General features: G+C 38.2%; 1 protein-coding gene across 1 annotated transcript in view; it reads right to left on the bottom strand.

Moving 5' to 3' along the window:
• Positions 1–22,500, bottom strand: part of TTC39C (tetratricopeptide repeat domain 39C) — a 115,796-nt gene that overhangs the window by 40,137 nt on the left and 53,159 nt on the right. The window contains exons 5-6 of the mRNA XM_036739443.1: positions 21,276–21,624; positions 17,856–18,024 (exon numbers count right to left, since the gene is read on the bottom strand). Coding sequence (XP_036595338.1) covers positions 17,856–18,024; positions 21,276–21,624 — 518 coding nt within the window. The remainder of the gene's footprint in view (positions 1–17,855; positions 18,025–21,275; positions 21,625–22,500) is intronic.

The following is a 22,500-nucleotide window of genomic DNA, read 5'->3' as shown; positions in this document are numbered from 1 at the left end:
GATGGTTGCTGGGAAGGGTCTATTGCACGGTGCTGGGAGCGGAGCACTGCCCAGCCTGGGCCGCGCCAGGACAGACCAGACCTGGAGTTAGCGGCCGGAATAGACCTTAGGGCCATGAATCATTGAGCCATGGCAGTTACCAGACTTCTCAACCCACAAACGCCAAAGAGCAGGTTAGTGGGAAACTGTGGGATCAAGTTTAGTGGGGTCTGGCCCCATCCCTGGGGGAGGTGGAAGTGGTGCAGCGGTGGCAGTGGCAGCAGCAGGAAGCTCCTGATACTGCTTCCAGAGCTCCAGTGTCAGCTGCTTCCCAACTCTCTGGCTCACATGGTGGGAGGAATCTAGCAGTGGATCAGAGCAGGAATGCAAGGAGCACTTTGTGGGCACAGGGGCAGTTTCTCTTGCTGTGCTCTGCTTGGATCTGGATTGTGGTCCTGGTTGGCAGTTCTTGGGGGAGGAGGAGCGCTGCTGCAGTGACGGTGGAGTAGAAGTAGGTCTGAAAACAGCAGCGCTTGGACCCTAAAGCTTGGGACAAAGTACTCTCTACTCCACAAGCAGTCATATCCTGACAAAAAGTTCAAGGGTCAAGTAGTTGGCTGGGAACATGAACAGGCAGCGAAAAGGAACTCAGACTCAAACTCAAACTCTAGATTCCTTTTTTGGTGACAAAGAAGATCAAAACATACAGCCAGAAGAAGTCAACAAAGTTAAAGAGCCTACATCAAAAGCCTCCAAGAAAAATGTGAACTGGTCTCAGGCCATGGAAGAGCTCAAAAAGGATTTGGAAAAGCAAGTAAGAGAAGTAGCAGAAAAATTGGGAAGAGAAATGAGAGTGATGCAAGAAAATCATGAAAAACAAGTCAATGACCTGCTAAAGGAGACCCAAAAAAAATTGAAAAAAATAACACCTTAAAGAATAGACTAACCCAAATGTCAAAAGAGCTCCAAGAAGCCAATGAAGAGAAGAATGCCTTGAAAGGCAGAATTAGCCAAATGGAAAAGGAGGTCCAAAAGAACACTGAAGAAAATACTACCTTAAAAATTAGATTGGAGCAAGTGAAAGCTAGTGACTTGATGTGAAATCAAGATATTATAAAACAGAACCAAAGGAATGAAAAAATGGAAGACAATGTGAATATCTCATTGGAAAAACCACTGACCTGGAAAATAGATCCAGGAGAGATAATTTAAAAATTATTGGACTACCTGACAGCCATGATCAAAAAAAGAGCCTAGACATCATCTTTCAAGAAATTATCAAGGAGAACTGCCCTGATATTCTAGGGCCAGAGGGTAAAACAGAAAGTGAAAGAATCCACAGATTGCCTCCTCAAAAAGATCCCCAAAAGAAAACTCCTAGGAATATTGTTGCCAAATTCCAGAGTTTCTAGGTCAAGGAGAAGATACTGCAAGCAGCCAGAAAGAAACAATTTGAGTATTGTGGAAACACAATCAGGATAACACAAAATCTAGCAGCTTCTACATTAAGAGATCAAAGGGCTTGGAATACAATATTCCAGAGGTCAAAGAAGCTAGGATTAAAACCAAGAATCACCTACCCAGCAAAACTGAGTATCATGCTCCAAGGCAAAATATGGATTTTCAATAAAATAGAGAACTTTCAAGCTTTCTCAATGAAAAGACCAGAGCCAAATAGAAAATTTGACTTTCAAATACAAGAATCAAGAGAAGCATGAAAACGTAAACAACAAAAAGAATTCATAAGGGAGTTACTAAAGTTGAACTATTTTGTTTACATTCCTACATGGAAAGATGATGTGTGTAATTCATGAGACCTTTCTCAGTATTAGGGCAGTTGAAGGGAATAGATATAGATACAGATATAGATATATAGACAGAGGGCACAGGGTGAGTTGAATATGAAGGGATGATATCTAAAAAAATTAAATTAAGAGGTGAGAGAGGAATACGTTGCGAGAGGGAGAAAGGGAGAGATAGAATGGGGTAAATTATCTCACATAAAAGTGGCAAGAAAAAGCAGTTCTGTTGGAAGGGAAGAGGGGGCAGGGGAGGGGGAATGAGTGAATCTTGCTCTTGTCAGATTTGACCTGAGGAGGGACTAACATACACACTCAATTGGGTATCTTACTCCACAGGAAAGTGAGGGGAATGGGATAAAAAAGGGGGGATGATAGAAGGGAGGGCAGATAGGGGGAGGAGGTAATCAAAAGCAAACACTTTTGAAAAGGGACAGTATCAAGAGAGAAAATTGAACAAAGGGGGACAGGATAGGATGGAAGGAAATATAGTTAGCCTTTCACAACATGAGTATTGTGGAAGTGTTTTATATAATGATACATGTATAACCTATATTGAATTGCTTGCCTTCCTAGGGAGGGTGGGTGGGGAGGGAAGAGGGGAGAGAATTTGTAACTCAAATTTTTAAAAGCAGATGCTCAAAAAAAATTTGTTTTTGTATGTTGCTGGGAAACAAGATATATAGGGAATGGGGCATAGAAATCTATCCTGCCCTACAAGAAAGTAAGGGGAAAGGGGATGGGGATGGGGAGCAGGATGACAGAAGGGAGGGCTGACTGGGGAACAGGGCAATCAGAATATATGCCATCTTGTAGTGGGGGGGAGGGTAGAAATGGGGAGAAAATATGTAACTCAAAATCTTGTGGAAATCAGTGTTGAGAACTAAAACATTAAATAAAAATGATAAAATTTTAAAAAAAGACAAGTAAGAATTGAGCAGGTGAGGTAGCGGTCAGGGGAGAACGTGTTAAAAGCGTTAAAACATGAGCAAAAGTAAAGCGGAGAACAAAGGGCTACCCATTTGGGATGGACAGTGGTCATCCAGGTGGTACAGTGGATAAAGTACTGGGCCATTTCAGACTCTTAATAGCTGTGTGACCCTGGGTAAGTTCCTTAACCTGTCTCAGTTTCCTTATCTATAAGATGGGGATAATAATAGCACCTAACTCCCAAGGTTGCTGTAAGATTAAAAGGTGATAATATCTGTGAACTGCTTTGCAAACCTTTGATATATAAATGCCAGATATAATAATAATTATTATTGTTATATATAATATACCCATTTAAATAAGAGAAACTATGTCAAATTCTATAGGAATTTTTGTTGTCTAGAAAAAGAGAAAAGATGAGAATGTATTCTTAGTTTTGGTCTAATACTCAATGAAAAGGCAAAATATTTGTATGAACCAAGGCAGTTAACTGAATCATATATATTTTTAGACCAGAGGCTTTGGCGGTTCAAAATGAAATAATGACAGTAGAAGACAAGCAAAAGCCAATGAAAAACCAATTTATGAGAAACTTAAAAAAAAAACAATCATGTTGGTACAGAAGAACTGTGTGATACTTTCCTAAAAATTCATTTCTTGAAGTCTATCTCTTGAACATATTCTAAAATTCTGATAAAAGTCAACCACCTTCATGGCTGTTGGCCAGTGTGAAGATACCAGTCAATCAGACTCCCGTAGATTTAAGCAGAATAAGTATGTTTAACAGTTTTTATGCATGCTCATTCTGCCAGTTCACACAATATAAAATCCCTGTCACTGTCCCAGAGCCTACAATGGTGTCAAACATTTTCCTGTTGCTTCTAGAATGAAAACTAAGGAATGAATAGCCAAAATAATTTCTTCCAATTAGTTCTATAACCTTCCTATACCTTCAGTGAAAGATCATTTCAATGCGACAGCACCTTCATGATATCATTGGTTCTTTCTGAGAAATAAGGACAAAGGACAACGACATTTCAAAGCCATAGGCTTACACATGCAGGTTCTTCTACTGCTGACCAAGTACAAAGCCTCCTCTGCGGTAACAGTTAATATTTTTACCATAAACCTGGATGATTCAGCCTCTAGATCAGAGTGTTCTTCAAAATGACATGTTATTACAGGAAAAATCTCCTGAGAAAGTTGTCCCATCATGCAGGCATCAATCTCATAATAATATTTAAGCTGTCATTTCTAAACCTGGTTGGGTGTGGAACTGCGTTCAAATTAAAATATTACAGAGAGGCTGAAAAATGTTTTAGTCTGGCGTCAAGTCAGAACTATCATCACGCGTCTCCACACCTCACTCAGTTTGGAAGTGCAGTGGCCGCTCATGGGCCCAATCCCACTGCTGATCAGCACCGAAGCTTTGACCTTCTCTATTTCTTGACCTGGGACAGTCTGCCCCTCCTTGGGTAGCTCTGTGGCTCCTTCTCCTGGGAGCTCATCATATTAATACTAGACTCAATGTGAATAATTTTATCCCTACTGATCTCAGAAGTCCCAAGCTCAAGAGATCCACCAGCCTTAGTCTCCCTAGCAGCAGGGACCACCACAACTCATGTCATTATCCCCTGATAATGAAGAATCTGTAGGATTTAGAGCAGGGGTGGGGGACTTGGTCTGGAGGCCGCAGGCTCCCCACCCCTGATTTAGAGTAAGCCTATACTCAAACAACCTTGAAATGGTGAGCAATAATACCCCTTTATATTCATTCTACAAGCATTTATGTAAGTATCTGCTGCATGCAAGGCACTGCGTTAGGGGACAAGAAGACAAAGATAAAAATAAAACAACTCTTGCTTGAGGTGCCTTCAATTTTTCCTACTTGGGAGAAACAACATATAGACAGATAAGTAAATATAAGATATAGATACAAAATACATACTAAGTAATTTGGTAGGGAAGAAAACTAACAACTGGGGGAGGAATAGGAATGATTCATACAGGAGATACCTGTCAACTGAACTGAGATTCGAAGGAAGCTAGGGATTCTTCCAAGAGACAAGGTGAGAAAGGGGTGCATTCCAGGGAGGAGAGATAACCTGAGAAAAGATGCTGAAGTGGAAAATGGAATGTTGCATATCAAAAACAGCAAATAATCTAGTCTGGCTGTAATGGAAAATGCATGAGAATGAGGAGGATAATGTGAAATCAACTGGAAAGAAAGGCTGGCTGGAGAAAGACTGTGAAGGACTTACAATGACAAATGTAAGGGTATGTATTTTATCCTAGGAATAACAGGGAACCACCCCAAGATTCTTGAACAAAAAAAAGTGATATGGTCAGACCTGTGCTTTAAGAATATCAATTTGACAGCTATATAGAAGATAGCCTGATAAGGGGAGAAACTGGAGCCAGGGAGGAGGATTACGAAGCTCTTGCTATATTCTAGTTGAGAGGCGGTAAGGGCCTGAACTGGGAGGGAAGGGGGTGTGAGTGGAAAGAAGCAGTCTCTTATGGCTGGAATGTATTCATTCCTTGTCTTCTTTTAGAATCTCCATGTCCTTTCAAAGCTCAGCTCCAAGGCCACCTCCTACCTGAGACCTTTCCTGATCTGCTTAGCTAATAGTACCTTCCCAGGAAACATTTTGTATTTAGTTTGTAGATCCTTTGTATATACTTATGTCCTGTATGTAGTTTTTTCCCTGATAGAACTGAATTATTACATCTATGTTTTTGTCTCTCCTTTGTACTACCATGTTACCTGTCATGTAGTAGGCACTTAATAAATACTCATTTATGGATTGATAGACGCAGTAGATGTTAGGAACGTTGACTGACACAGTTTGTCAGTGGATTTCATATGGAAATTGTAGATGACACTTACATTGGGAACTTGGGCACCTAGAAGGATGGTGGTACCCTCAACAAAGATGGGAGAGTGTGGAGGCAGAGTGGATTTAACGGGAAAGATAACGAGTTCCACTTCCAATATGCTAAGTTTGAGGTACTTTAAAGATATACTTTTGGAGACATCAGATAGGTAGCTGGTGACATGGAACTGGAGTTCAAGAGAAAGAAAAGGGCTGGATCCAGGAAATCACCACAGGAGACATGATGATACTCAAACTATGAGAGCTGATTGAGTACCACATAAAGGAGTACAGAGAGAAAAAAGAAGACTACTCAGGACAGAACCTTAGAAGTCTCCTGTAATTGGAGGGTGGGACATAGATGGGTGGTCCAGCCAAGAAGACTAAGAAGCAGCCAGAGAGCGTCTAATGTCTTGACTACCACTTTCCACAGTGGTCAAGAAGTATGAGGATAGAGAAAAAGTGATAGAAGTTAGGCCGACAGAGTTGCCAATCACCATACAATGGGCAATTAGGTGGTACCACAGTGTATAGAGTGCCAGGCCTCGAATCAGGAAGACTCATCTGAGTTCAAATCTGGCCCCAGACACTTACTAGCTGTGTGACCCTGGGCAAGTCACTTATAAGCTTCCTCATCTGAAAGTGCGCTGGAGAAGGAGATGGCAAAGCACTCCAGTGTCCTTACCAAGAACACCCCAAGTGGAGTCACAAAAAGTCAGAAACAACTGAAAAATGACTGAACAAAATTGTGAAATTCCAGACAGCACCACTCTTTGAGCTTCTAGTTTATTCTACTGCTAGTAAAAATTTGCGTTCAAATATGTAAACCGTATTTCCAGCTTTACAACATTTATGTCACACTTTACTAGACAATCAAGGCACAAGCACAATCTGAAGGATGCAAAATCCTTATTGCTTTTATTTCCTTGCTACACTGTCTCCTAAAAACCTTGCGGTTTTTTTTTTTGCTGTTTATTGGCAATTCCTTGGCATCTGAACCAACCCTGTCAATAAAACAGTACTGTTCAAGGTCAACCATAACAACTACTACTGTAACAGTTACTTGTATTTTTATGGTACTTTAAAATTTTCACATCCCATCCATTATCGTTTGAACTACACAACAACCTTGGGAGAGAAGAGTGATACAAAATGTTGGAGTGATTAGATTGAAAAGTGTCAGGCTCCCCATATACCTCACCAAAAAAACAACAAAGAAACATCAAAAGCAAGAGAAATGGATTAAAAATCAAAAAGGAAAATAAAAACAAAACAAAATCAGAGAATAGTGAAGCGAAAATGAGTGCTAATGCAGTTTTAAAACACTGTGGAGCAACTGAATCAGTAGAAAATCCTATGAAGTAACAGAGATGGAAAAAGAAACTATTTCTTGCAAGAAGTCCTTGAATGAATAGCCACCACATTTAAAGAAAAAAAAAAGAGGAAATGATAACACTGAGAGATTCACGAGACCAAATAAGAGCTGGAAGGAAGCTTAAAAATCACATGAGAAAATTAAGCAAAAATTAAGAGATGGTGAAAAATGAATGAGAAGAAATAGTGATGATAATGACCAAGAAGAACACAACAGAAAACTTCAAAAAAAAATCCAAAAGCAACGAATAGCAGGCTTAAAATTAAAAAGAGAATTGCACACAATGCAGGATAGTTGGAAATATTATAAGTACAAACTCACAAAAACCCAACACGGAACTATCTAACCTATTTGAAAACATCCAGACACCATTAGATCATGAGCTCAGGGTGAGGAAGGACTCATCTTTTTTGTATCTTTAGCACTTTATACAGTGAGTGCCTGGCACACAGAGGCACTTAGTAAATGCTGACTTACTGAATGACTGACTGAAGGATCACAGTGAAATAGTAGAATTAGTGATATCCCAGAGACCTTAGAAAAACCAAATAATCTAGATACTTTTCCCCCAGGAAATTGACAAAGAAAAATTTCTAGTATTGGTAAAAACTGATAGAGTACAAAGACAAAGAATCCAGAAGACCAGTGACAAGGAAGAAAGATTTAATATACCTAAACAAACCATCATTAAAATGTAACTTTATCACAGATTTAAAGCTGAAATAGAGCTCTGTCGTTATCTAGCCCAATTCTTAATTTTATGGATGAGGAGGCTGAAGGCTGGAGTTGTTAATGGATTCTGGATTTGAACTTAGGTCCTTTGACTTTAAATCCTGTGTTCTTTCCATTATGTCATGTTGCCTCCCTTTCAACTATGAGCTCCCAGAAGTAGTGCAGAAAGCACTTGTCAAAGAAGAATAATTATTATCACAATGGATTTTCAAGGATGAAAAGGGGATTGTAGAAATCCAGTACCTAGAGCAACATCTGGCACATACAGGCTCTTAATAAGTGATACTGACTGGCTGAAATCATTCTGGCTCTTGTTGAATAGCCACTAACAGGCCCAGTCCAAGCCTCTGTGGCTCACTGTTAGGTTCAATGGCTTAGAATGAATGTAAATAGCAACTGTTTTCTGATTCTGGCCAGAAACTCTGAGGGTCTTCCCCTCCCAGATTGGTGTCTCTGGATGGTAACTTGGGCCATCTTCTGTCCTGCCAACTTCTCGCCAACCCCTTAGTCACTGAATAGGCACAGCCTCACACAAACTAAGACCTGGGAAAGACCTTAATGTAGAAAAGCCAAGGTCACTCACTGCATCCCAGGCCATCGCCAATCATCTTGACCTTAGTCTTGCCACCGGACTCTGATGACCGGAAGAGAGAGTGAGGCTGACAATTTTTCACAGCTCTGCCTCATTCAAATCCAGTTCATGTGCAAGTCAAGACATTACCTGCGTGAAGTCACTGGTCTTCTTCAAGAACAAAGGACGAACAACAACATGCCTGTTCCGTGAACCATGGTCCATAATTATCTACCTAGCAAAACTTGGTAATGCTCCATGAAAATAAAAAATGCAAATCTGAGAAGCAAACATACAGAGACATTAATTTCAAGGTGGTCTTCAAACAATAAACAAACCTTCCAGGCAAGAAGATAAATTTAAAACAAACAAAACTATTAGCCAGCTTCTTAAAAAATGTGTCAGATGTGGCTAAATCATTGACTGTTTTAGAAGAATGTTTCAAAGAACAGGAGGAAAATGAGAGGAAGAGGACAGGAAAATCTCAAAGTAATGCTCTAATTTTGATAAAGATAAGTTAAAATAACTCAGATACTGATGTTAAATAGAAAAATTTTGTTTAGAGTTATTCTGTTAAGTTTTGACAGTCCCTTACTCTCATCAGTATGCCCTTGCCGGTTTCCTTCCCCCCGTGCTCTGCCTATCTAAATACTACCCATCCTTCCAGACCTAGATCACATCCCATTTGAAGTCTTTGTTGACCGCCCTAGTCAGAAATTGTGGTTCCCTTCTCTGAACTCTTATAAGCCATTACTGTTCATACCACTCATGTCTTATATCATCGTATCAAATTTCCAAGGACCAGCCTAGCTAATTATAGATAGGCTCATCACCAATAGGTAGGTCACTTGGTGATCAATTCTTCGGCCATAGCCACCCATAAAACAAAGAAAAATGCAAAATGGTTGTTAGTTCTATATTTTCTACTTCCATAACGATAGTGGTAGAACAACAAAAAATTGCAAAGGGTGTTAAGAATCATAGAGTTTTTAGACCTTGTATAATTATTAATTTAGCAATTGGTATTACAAGTGTGAGATTCTTGTCCAGTAATCAATAAGTAGCCAGACTAGAGGAGGACATAAACTACTGAAATATAAACGTTTATGCTAGAAATGAGATCAAAAGAAGAAGCGCTAGAAGGGAGCAGTTAAATGTAAATACCATTCATAGGTTCTCCTTGGAGAGGCAAAGAAATTGGTAGAGTTGGTTTTGCTATGCATTCAAAGGCTAAACACAATTTGATGGTATATTTGGATCTTCTCGTGTTGCAAAAAGACCATGAAAAAAAACTGTAATTTATGTGTCAGAATCTGTTGTAAAGAATGATTATATGAAGAATTTCTGCAAAGAATTCAATTAAGAGCCTTGAAATTAAAGCTACACATACTTAGATTCTCAGCCACTTTAATTCGAAGGTAGGCATACATGATGAGAGCAAAAAAATATATTGGAAAATACAGTTCAGGGGGGCAGCTAGGTGGTGCAGTAAGTAAAGCACTGACCCTGGAGTCAGGAGGACCTGAGTTCAAATCTAGCCTCAGACACTTGACACACTTACTAGCTGTGTGACCTTGGGCAAGTCACTTAACCCCAATTGCCCTGCCTTCCCCCCTCCAAAAAAAAAAAAAAAAAAAAGGAAAATACAGTTCAGGAGTGAGGAATAAGATACCAAAGACTTGTAGATTATATAAAAGCCTCACGCCTCTACAGAATGAATACTTTTTTCAAGAAAAAAATTAAAAGGTGTTCAACATGGAAGGCACTAAATGACATACCAAAATATAAAAATGATTTTAACAGATAGGGAATGACCTATAATGGTTGTTACATCATTTCTGAATCAGTCATCAGTCTACAATCAGATCACAGACTTATTAAGGCAAAGATTAAACATGTCATGAATGATCAAGAGTTGACTGTGTGGCTATACTTCATTTTACACAGGAACTGTGCTCCTGAAAATCTGTTCAAACCAAACCACTTTTTTCCAACCCACTTAGATTCTGGCAATACTTTATCTTCATTTTTTTTTTGCAGGAGAGAAGGCAGGGCAATTGGGGTTAAGTGACTTGCCCAAGGTCACACAGCTAGTAAATATGTCAAGTGTCTGAGGCTGGACTATCTTCATTTTGGAATGATTTTCAACAGGAGTAGCTTCTAACAGTTTATCTGAAAAATCCTCATGCCTTATCCTGTCAAATATTCAGTGATCTGTAAATGAATACTTGGGCAAAAAATGGAAATTCTTACATAGAAAACACAAAAACTGAAAAAGAATCTCTTAAGTTTATGTTCTTTAGTGTTACCTGTCCCTAAATTGTCTTTTCTAAAAGCTGAATGTATTTTTTACAGTATCTGAATTTACGTAGGAAATGTTGTTAATTACATCTGTTTCTCTTAACACAGATGACACTTTTAGGGGTGTGTATGTATATATGCGTATGTATATATACATATGCACAAGTAGATATACATACACACACACACACACACACACAGGTTTGACTGCACAGAACAAGCTGCGTCTCTCAGAACAAGCTCATCACTTTTAAACTCGCCACTACGCTGTTAACTCAAGCTTGACTGATAGCACCTCCCTCAGCCACCTCTCCCCTCCGACTAAAGGGCTGAAGGGCAGAATACCAAACTCTTTCCAATTCCTTCCTGGACGCGCAGCTCACTCCACTTTGCATCTAGTACTGTGACTGGTTTCAAGGAACAAGATGTCCCTACATCAGTTACCCCGGATGTCCCTTTGCCAATTTCCTGCCTCCTTTTGTATGTGGTCTCCCCCTTAGAATGTAAACTTTGAGGACGGGGGCCATTTTTCTTTTGATTAATTGTATCTTCAGCACTTAGCATGGTTCCTGGCAAGACATACTTAATAAATGATTATTGGATTAGATATTACATAAACACACACATATTCAAAGGAGTCATAATATTGTTATTGGATATTCATTATATGGAAACTTTCATAACAAGACCACTTTGGAACTTGGAATAACTAACCTTGAATGCCAAATGCTGATTTCCACTATTTGGCAAATAACATCATAGCAAGAGAACAGAATACTAATTTAATTATATGGAGCACAAATTCAGCAAGTATGAAAATTTGTCAGATTAGGACTCAATCAAGCCATAGCTATTAGTTTCTGTGATGTTTTGATTTATTTCCAGAGTCATATCAATAACAGGGTCCACTTACTTGTCAGTCATCTTCCCGGTCCCTGGAAGAAACTAACTGAGGTAGAAAAATTCATTTTGTTTTAAAGTGAGAAAAAGGCCTATAAGTGGAACCAAAATTCACAACCAGATCAAGCAGTTTAAAAAGGAAATGTTAGCTCAAAATCATTTGGTTATAACCAGAAACAGAAGGAAAGTCTCAAGACAGAAATGCTTATTCTATATGGTTGTTTAGTTGCTTTCAAGAAAATCTTAAAATAGAGTTCTTTCCTAGTCAATATAATATTGCTAATATAATGTAGCCAACTAAGTTTTAAAAAAAGAATCCTTTATTTTTGACTCTGAAGAACACTATTTTAACCTCCACAGCTAAAATTAATTGACATTTATTAAAGTCCTACTTGAAAGAGACAGCAGTATAATCAGTTTTTTGGTTGGCTGGTTTCGTTTTTTTTAAGTATCTCTGTTAAATCTTCTCAGAACTCATGTTCTAAAAAAGGAGGTTACTACCTACTAGACCAACTTTGGTCTCTGAAATAGTTCTCAAGGTACAAAGGCTGAAATCAGTTTAAAATTTCCATATTTATATATGATATACCCCGATGGTAACTGGCTTTTATAAAATACCTTGAAAGGCATTATATTTAGGATATAATACCTCCAGCTATAATACATAGATAACCCAAAACTCTAGAGGAAAGAATTCTGAAAAATTTGCTAGATAAATCTCAGTCTAGTTACTTAATATTGTTGATGAAAACAAGAGAAAAAGAGAGAAGGTAACCAAAGACCAATCAATTTTAGATTCTGATTGCCATTGCCAAGAAAAAAAATTCAAGAATTGTTTTGCAACAAAGGTATTCAGCACTGTCAGAGAGAAGATCCAGTGCAGAGTCTAAATCCAGGAAGGGCTTTCTAAAGATAAAGAGGTCCTCTAGACACTCCCATTTACAGATACTTGCATCAAGACCTGGAACACTAAAGCATATTTTAAAAGAGATCCACAATCAAAGGAATTTGGCCTAACTATCCACACAGGTAAAACCAAGTAAATGTAGAAAGTCTACTGTCGGGAGCCAAGATGGCAGCTGGAAAGCAGGGACTTGCGTGAGCTCCCCACCACGTCCCTCCAAAAACCTATAAAAAATGGCTCTGAACAAATTCTAAAACTGCAGAACCCACAAAATAGCAGAGGGAAGCGGGGATCCAGCCCAGGACAGCCTGGATGGTTGCTGGATGAGGTCTATTGCGCACAGAGTGGAGGGGAGCAGAGCTCAGCATGGGAGGCAGCAGTACCAACCAGACTAGGAGCCGGGCAGGACAGGCCCTAGCACCCTGAATCAGTGAGCTGTGGCAGTTACCAGACTTCTCAACTCACAAACACCAAAGACAACAGAGAAGGTTAGTGGGAAAAGCTGTGGGGGACAGAGTTCGGGGTTCGGCCACTGCCCCAGGGGCAGCAGGGGAGGTGCAGCTACAGAACTACAGCTGCAGTTACTTCCGGCCCCAGACCCAGGTGGTGGGAGGAATTAAGTGCCTGATCAGAGCAGCAGTGCAGAGCCTGCTGAAGATTTGAGTCAGGTCTGGGTTGGTGGTTCTTGAGGAAGGAGGAGTGCTGGGGTGGCAGAGCTGGCTATATAGAAATAGCTCTGAAATCAACGGTGCATCCCCTCAAGCTTGGAACAAAGTACTCTGTGCTCTACAAGCAGTCATACCCTGACAAAAAACTCAAGGGTCAAGTAAGTTGGCTGGGAACATGGCCAGGCAGCGAAAATGCACCCAGACTCAGTCTCAGACTTTGAAATCTTTCTTTGGTGACAAAGAAGACCAAAACATACAGCCCGAAGAAGGCAACAAAGTCAAAAAGCCTACATCAAAAGCCTCCAAGAAAAACATGAACTGGTCTCAGGCCATGGAAGAGCTCAAAAAGGAGTTGGAAAAGCAAGTTAGAGGAGTAGAGGAAAAATTGGGAAGAGAAATGAGAGGGATGCAAGAAAACCATGAAAACAAGTCAATGACTTGCTAAAGGAGACCCAAAAAAATATTCAAGAAAACAACACTTTAAAAGACAGACTAACTCAAATGGCAAAAGAGCTCCAAAAAGCCAATGAGGAGAAGAATGCCTTGAAAGGCAGAGTTAGCCAAATGGAAAAGGAGGTCCAAAAGACCACTGAAGAAAATACTACCTTAAAAATGAGATTGGAGCAAGTGGAAGCTAGTGATTTTATGAGAAATCAAGATATTATAAAACAGAGCCAAAGGAATGAAAAAATGGAAGATAATGTGAAATATCTCATTGGAAAAACCACTGACCTGGAAAATAGATCCAGGAGAGATAATTTAAAAATTATTGGACTACCTGAAAGCCATGATCAAAAAAAGAGCCTAGATATCATCTTTCAAGAAATTATCAAGGAGAACTGCCCTGATATTCTAGAGCCAGAGGGTAAAATAGAAATTGAAAGAATCCACAGATCACCTCCTCAAATAGATCCCAAAAAGAAATCTCCTAGGAACATTGTCGCCAAATTCCAGAGCTCCCAGATCAAGGAGAAAATACTGCAAACAGCCAGAAAGAAACAATTTGAATATTGTGGAAAAACAATCAGGATAACACAGGATCTAGCAGCTTCTACATTAAGGGACCGAAGGGCTTGGAATATGATATTCCGGAAGTCAATGGAGCTAGGATTAAAACCAAGAATCACCTACCCAGCAAAACTGAGTATCATGCTCCAAGGCAAAATATGGATTTTCAATAAAACAGAGGACTTTCAAGCTTTCTCAGTGAAAAGACCAGAGCTGAATAGAAAATTTGACTTTCGAACACAAGAATCAAGAGAAGCATGAAAAGGTAAACAAGAAAGAGAAATCATAAGAGACTTACTAAAGTTGAACTGTTTTGTTTACATTCCTACAGAGAAAGATGATGTGTATGATTCACGAGACCTCAATATCATAGTAGCTGAAAGGAATATGCATATATACATATGTCTATATATATATTATATATATATATGTGTGTGTGTGTCTATGTATGTATATATGTAGGTATGTGTGTGTGTGTATACACACAAAGGGCACAGGGTGAGTTGAATATGAAGGGATGATATCTAAAAAAATAAAATCAATTTAAGGCATAATAGAGAAATATATTGAGAGAGGGAGAAAGGGAGAGATAGAATGGGGTAAATTATCTCGCATAAAAGTGGCAAGAAAAAGTGGTTCTGTAGGAAGGGAAGAGGGGGCAGGTGAGGGGGAATGAGTAAATCTTGCTCTCATCGGATTTGACCTGAGGAGGGAATACCATACAGACTCAGTTGGGTATCTTACCCCACAGGAAAGTAGGATGAAGAAGATAAAAAAGGGGGGATGATAGAAGGGAGGGCAGACGGGGGAAAGAGGTAATAAAAAACAAACATTTTTGAAAAGGGACAGGGTCAAGGGAGAAAATTCAATAAAGGGGGATAGGTTAGGAAGGAGCAAAACATAGTTAATCTTTCACAACATGAGTATTGTGGAAGGGTTTTATATAATGATATGCATGTGGCCTATGTTGAAATGCTTTCCTTCTTAGGGAGGGTGGGTGGGGAGGGAAGACGGGAGAGAATTTGGAACTCAAAGTTTTAAAAACAGACGTTCAAAAACAACAACAACAAAAAAAGTTTTTTCATGCAATTAGAAAAGAAGATACACAGGCAATGGGGCATAGAAATTTATCTTGCCCTACAAGAGAAGAAGGGAAAGGGGGATGGGAGGGGAGTGGGGTGACAGATGGGAGGGCTGACTGGGGAATGGGGCAACCAGAATATACGTCATCTTGGAGTGGGGGGAGGGTAGAAACGGGGAAAAAATTTGTAATTCAAACTTTTGTGAAAATCAATGCTGAAAACTAAATATATTAAATAAATTAAAACAAAAAAGAAAGTCTACTGTCTGGATGATTCGATGATGTTGAATGGACAAACTATGCAGGTTGTACATTAGTATAAATAAAAATAAATAAAACATGGATTGCCTTTTGAAAATAACAAAGTCCTTTTAATATGTCAAGCTTCTTGCTCAAACCAAACAAAAACACTGTCACTTAACATCAACATACTTCCAAAGGTGTTTGAATGGGAGTAAGTCATCAAATACTATAGTCTCTGAAGAACTGAAACTGAATATCACCAAAATAGAGCAGGTGACAACATATTATACACAAGGAATTGTAAAGAATAACTGGTGTAAAGGAAAAAAGAAAGAAAAGAAAAGGAGAAAAGAAAAGAGGAAAAGAAAAAAAGAAAGAAAAGATAGGCTGGTCTCATAGAGAACAAAGAATACTGATGGGACAGCACAAATGCTTCCTTGATAGTCTTGCAATGTCAAAAGAATACAAGGAAAGTGCTCAGTAAGTTGGAAAGATATCCTGGGGTAAAGTTATGGGAGGACATGGACCAAAGTCTGATAAGATGAGCAGCGAAATGATGGGTTGCAGCAGGAGGGAAAACCCACATTAATGAGATCATGGACCTATTTGAATATAACTGAACCTTGATTTAATGACCATTTGCCAATGGCCCAAATCATAAATCAAATGGGCTGGTGATAACATAAGTTAGCATTTAAGACGTAGCAAGGTTAATTTTCCTTTGTATATGTCTGTGTGTGCATGCTATCTTGCCCATTAGACTTTGAATGTCTCAAGATTAGGGACTGTCTTTTGCTTTTCTTTGTATCCTCAGTGCTTAGCCTGGCACCTGGCGCACAGTAGGAATTTAATCAATGTTTGTTGACTGACTGATTTTAGTCAGTTGGCTTACTGTCACATTTGGTTTTTAAGAAATATTTTATATAATAATAAAACATAAATACAACAGATTAAACCTTGCACCAATTTACATTTAAGTAAATAAAATTCAAATTATAAAATGTCATAACTTTTCAGTTTGTCCTGAATAAAATTTTTTGTCCATTTATTCATAGTTACTTTTTCTCTGATATGTTCATAATCAGTATGAACTCTGTTCTTTGGATTCTGCTTTTTTTTGTTTGTCTTATTTTATAAAAGCTTCCCATATTTCCTTATATTCTTCATACTTGTCTGTCTTCATGGAATTATAATATCCTACTGCATGAATGCACTACAATTTATTTAATCATTTCCCTACTGTTGAATATTCAGACTACTTCCAGATTATTTTTTGTGCAATTATGAATAAAGCTGCTGTGAAAATATATAGCTCTTTTGTTGTTTAGTGTCATATAGAAAACTAAGTGCCACTTTAAATTATCTTTCCCTAATGCAGTATTTATGGTGGGACAATAATTGCATTAAGTAGGGAATGCATGTAATTAACAGAGTGATATTACCCCTAAGAGAAAAGCAACATTAAGGCACTCTCATACATTAAGGAGCTAATAAGAAGGTGAAAAAAGTTCTTAGCATATAGAGTGAATCATCACAGTTCTCATGGAAGACTACAGCTGGCTAAAAACCTTTACTGGACATTAGAGTAGAAAATTAATCTGATGGATGGCAGGTAGCTGATGCTAAACCTCTCAACTACTCAATTACACTGTGGGTCAGCCCACATTTGCTCTATCAATAGCCACTTGCATTTAGATTACATAGCTTTTTGTTTATGCATCCAACTCTATAATTAGTATTTCTGTCGTATTCTAAATTATCAAGAAGTAAAAGACTTCCTAGAACCAGCAGCATTTACCATCAATGAGTGGTTTAAAAAAAAAGGTAGGCAAAAGAGATGAGACCCATAAGAAATTCTACTGAATTTCTAAAGAGTTCTAAAATAGATGCTGCCTCTCTAGATCTAAAGCAAGGCTTTTGATATAGCACTCTAGAAGCAGGAATTTGGCTGTGTGGGCACGGGACAGTGTTGGATCTGGAGCTGGGGGACCTGGATAGAATGTAAGCTTCTTGAGAGCATGGATTATTCCACTTTTTGTATTTCCAGCTCTGGCACAATGCCTGATTGTTTAAACAACTGTTTAATAAATTATTAACAAATTATTATACAACTGTTTCATTAATATCTGTGAGAAGTGATCCCAAATCCCAAATTTTCTCTCTCTTAAGCTTAAAATACACTTATCTTGTATCATCCCCTCCTTCATCTAAAAAGGAAATAACTGAATATTCCTGCCATTTTGTTTACTGACAATAACACCACAAGAGGACAAGGAATAAGACTACCCTCCATGATACTTCTGGTTCACTTTGTGGAATATGAAATATTATCTTAAAACTTACCCACAGACAACGATGAAAAGAACATTCTGTAGGAATTCCAATAAAAATGCATATAATTCAAGCTGACATTGTTTTTTAACGTCCTTATTGAAATTAGTATAAAACGTGATGAATATTTTTCTTTTAAAAATCAGATATATTGTACCTCTAATCTCTGTATTCGTCCCTTGAAGAACATAAACAGGGAAGAATTTGGATAAGCAGCTTCTTTCTTCAGGAGAATCTCCTTGGCTTCATCCAAGCCTGCCTTGTTATCGCCGCCATCCAAGGCAAAGAAAGGACGAACTACAGTGTGATACCACAGTAGAGCTAATCTAAAGAAAATTAGGACAGTGAAGTTAAGTAAACAATTTCACTGGTATTTTAACCTTTATTTTTAAGGGCACATATCCTGCATCCCCCAAACACCTTTCAATTAGCACACTCAAAACATTATTTTGACCCAGATCTGGATTTGTATAGCCCTTAGAGATAAAAAGACTGTCTTTTGATATATTTTAGTTATGTCAATACTCTTGAAAATCTCAAATTAAAGAGTTAAGTACAAGATAAAAAGCAGTCTATTTTTTGCAATTAGATGACTAATTTAAAAAAGGTAATAGAAATATTTCTGTTTCCTGGGTCATTGAAAAATGATAGCTTAGAGGGTCAAGTCAAACAAACAGCTAGTCAAAATTCAAATAATTATTTACTTGAATGCAAACAAAAGTGCAATGTAAATGAAATCAACGCACAAATTAGAAACCTTAGCCCTTCAACCAGCGGCCTCAGTTTCCACATCTGTACCATGTGATCCTTTCCAACTCTAAATCTAAGATCCTATGTACTTTTAGCTCCTTAAGAGAATTACTATGTCCTTTCCACTTTTTCAAGTGAGTGTATAATTTGCCTTCTTCACAACAAAGATAGCTAATTATACTTATAATAAACAAATACACTTTGATACAAACCATAATAAATGTTAACAGATGTAACTCACAAAGGTTAGTGGTTATAAAACTCAGAACTTGACAATGATAATTGAAAATTACATGCTACAGCCTTAAATTACAATGACTGGATTAAAGTAGACAAATGACCTGAAAACAAAAAGATAGAACCTTTTCCTCACCATTCTAAAACTTAATCATAAATTACACCTAGCTATTGGCTGGAATAGATGATTATAATATAATCAGCTTTTAAAAATTCAATAAAATCGCTGAAAAAGCCAATATGACTTATAGAATGTGTTAAAAGAAATGTTTATTGCTTATAAGGAATTATCATCACTTAATATAATCTAACAAAATATTTGTTTAAATGAATAAATAAAAATGATGGATAACTGGCATGATAATTGTAGATAAATGAGCACGTGCAGTAATCAGTCACATTTCTATAGCACTCTAAAATATGTAAAAACACTTTCCTCACAACAATAGCGAGAAGTAGGTAGTGCAAATATTAGCATCCCCACTGAACCAATAGAGAAACTGAGGCATAGAGAGGTTAATGGTCATACAGGTAGTTCAATGGCGGGGTTGGGACTTGATTTAAGTCTTCTCATTCCAAATCCACTGATCTTTCCACTTTCCACAAAATTCTAGAAGGTTTAGTCTGTTTTCTTAAGAAGAACAAGTATCTCTCTGACAATTGTTTTTCCATTACTAGCTTGTTTGTTCGATCAGTGCAAAGGACTATTCAGATATGGGATAGGATGAGTTCATTAAAACTTCAAAATCAATGGGGTCCACATGAATAAGCAAGCAAAAAGAGGAAGTGCCATTGTGAGCTGCCTAGCTTCCAGGAATAAGAAGGTACTGCTGTGTTCTACCCTGATTGGGTCACATTTGGAATACTGTGCCAAATTCTGGTCATCCCAGATTAGGAAGGACATTGTCACATTGGAGAAGAGAGCAAATGGGACGGTGAAGGGCCTTCAGTTCATGTCATATAAGGATCAGTTGAAAGAACTGGGGATGTTAACCCAGAGAAGAAAAAGCTTGAGGGACGTAATAGCTCTATTCAAGCATTTGATGGACTGTCAAGTAGAAAAGGAACCACACTCTCCCTAGCTAAGCCTGGAGATAAGAACCAGAAGCAATGGTTGGAAGTTACAGAGAGAATCCAGCCTCAATGTCAGCCAAAACTGAATTGTTAAAGTTATCCCACAAGTGGACTGGGCTGCCTCTGAGGTGGTGGGTTCCTCCTCCCTGGAGGTTCTGATGCAGAGACAGGATAACCACTTGTAGGATAAATGACAGCAGGCAATCCTCTCAGGCATGGGTTGGGCTAGAAGACTTCTAGGGTTCCTTTCAACTCAGATTTAGTGAATGTAAGTCTATGGTTTCTATTATTTTCACAGGACTGTATTGGTAAATACTTTTCAAAATGATAGCAAAATAGGGATGATTTCACGGGCATGGGCAGAAACTCCCTTTACCAACACAGGTCCGGCCCCTTCTCTCAACTTAAGAGTCTCAGAGAATTGCATAGATATAAGAGTGTAACACAGTATTGCATAGAACATGGAAAGGATAAATAATTTGCCTGGAGTCACACAGACAGTTATATGTCAGAGGCAAGCCTTGAACCCCGTTCTTCCTGGCTTCAGCCAGTCCTATCCACTACATCATGTAAATAAATAAGAATCTTGAATTAGAGAGCAAATTCTCTTGCATGTTAGTCAGTCAACAAGCATTATTAAGCACTTACAAGGTGCCAGGCATTGTATTTAAATCAATAATTCAGAAAGGCTTCCTTTGATAGCTTTGCCTTATCTGAGGTATTTGACAGGTAAGGGTAAAGTGTAACTCTAGAAAGAAGTTCTCTTGTATCATTATTTTATGTCAATTGACAGTCAATTTCCCAAAGACAACCTTCAATGATGTCACTGGCGACTCACAGAATTAAGAGACTTGCCTAATAACCCTTTGTTCTAGCTGGAGAGAAGCAGCTTCTCCACCCACCTGTTCCAGCACCTGTGTTTCCATTTATTGCACCGACAGAATAAAATAATATGGCTGAGTTTGACTGATGTGTAAAATGTCGATCATACTTATGACACCAGCTCGCTGATTAATGTGACACAGAACTAGATTTCCAAACATTTCAAGTCTCTGGAAGTGCAGAATTCTTAGGAACATGTAAAAATTTATAATGAACTTTCACAATTTCAAACCCAAATCAGGGAAGCTAATCTCAAAAACACAGTATTTGTACAACTCCAAAAAGCATTTGAAATTGTAAAATGAGAAGCTGCTCTAGAGGGCCTCTAAGGTGGTGCTGCCTTTCCAGCTCTAAGTCTCTGATTTTATGACTGCTTCACTTAACCAGATTAAAGTACAATTAAAATCCTCATTAGCATTTTAAGAGAGTGAATGGTCTACCTAAAAGTCTCCATTACAGGATCCTCCAACAGAGTAAAAGCCACCAATGACGTGACAAGTTTTATAAGGCATCACATTGTGTCAAACAGCTGATTGTTTCACCTGCTGTTTCCTTTAAAGTCTCATCTTTGATTGTAGCTTACTTACTTTCAACACTAGAATATCTACCAAAGCATTGCAATATAGCTACTCACGTAGCTAAAGGAGCCTTCATGTCCTTACTTTCACTGGCATACATCAATGAAGAAAGGCCTTGCAGTCGGTCTCCAGGAAAACCCAGCAGGTTGATGATTTTGAGAAGGTTTGGGGGCACCATAGATATACAGAGATGAAACAGTCCATATCCAAAGCTAACAGCCCCTTTCAGTCTATTTAGAGATTCCTCTGATACCCCTTCCACAGCAACGTGGTTATCATTTGCAGCATCAGAGGGTTCCTCGGTTAGCTTTTTCTGATACAGTTCTTGTAGAGCATTGATGTCTACGTAGCATTTGTTGTAGATTTTCCAGGCTTTTCTAAGGATCCATCCACCTTTTATGTATGCTAAGAGAAAAAAAAATTGGTTTTTAAAGTATAAATTACCATATTCTGAATATAAGAGCAGTTATGAGAACTTTCAGTATTACATATTTACAGCCAACATGAAAACCAGGCCAATTTTTAAGAGGGAACAGCATGGATTCCAAATTTCATATGAAGACTATCCAAAGTGTTTCATTTTAAATATTAAAATACAGTAGATTCCAAATTTCATACGAAGACTACCCAAAGTTTTTCGCTTTAAATATTAAAATAGTCAAAATTCCATATGTGATCACTTAAGTTGTGGGTACACAATCTAAATTGTTGGTTTGATGCTTTTTTTTCCAGTCTACAATATTAGCGTCTTTTCACACACCCTTATTCCCTGCATGTATGTCACACACAGACTTCTCATTCAAAAAGGATGTCCAGCGACAAGAGAGTCCAAGGAATAAGCTCTTTTCCTACTATTACTTTCAAGATTCCCCCACTATGTTGCTATATACTTTTACTTTACCAGAATGTAGCTCAAAACACGAGCCACCAAGAAGGCAACAAAAATACTAACAGGTGCATAACACATCACACCATCCAGAGGTGGGCTTTTGGCATGGGCCCTTCCCCAATAACATTTTTATGAGTAAAGAAAAAGGCAATTTGAATCTTTAAAAGTTTGACTCTGATGATCACTTCCATAACACAAATTCAGGGAAGAGGATATCTTTGTAAGGAATTTCAGTGGTAGTTATGGGGCAAATGTATATACTTTCCTCATCTGCAAAGTAGTAACTAGCAAAAATGTACACACTACAGACTTGTGATCAATGGGAAACACAGGGAGAAGGATGAAATCAATGGCTTTGTGCAAGGAGAGACAAAAATACTTTCAAGTTTCAG

Source organism: Trichosurus vulpecula, chromosome 1 (assembly GCF_011100635.1).
Source record: "Trichosurus vulpecula isolate mTriVul1 chromosome 1, mTriVul1.pri, whole genome shotgun sequence".
NCBI classification, from domain to species: Eukaryota; Metazoa; Chordata; class Mammalia; order Diprotodontia; family Phalangeridae; genus Trichosurus; species Trichosurus vulpecula.
Note: the sequence above shows the minus strand (reverse complement) of the source record. Positions and strands in the feature narration are given on the sequence as shown.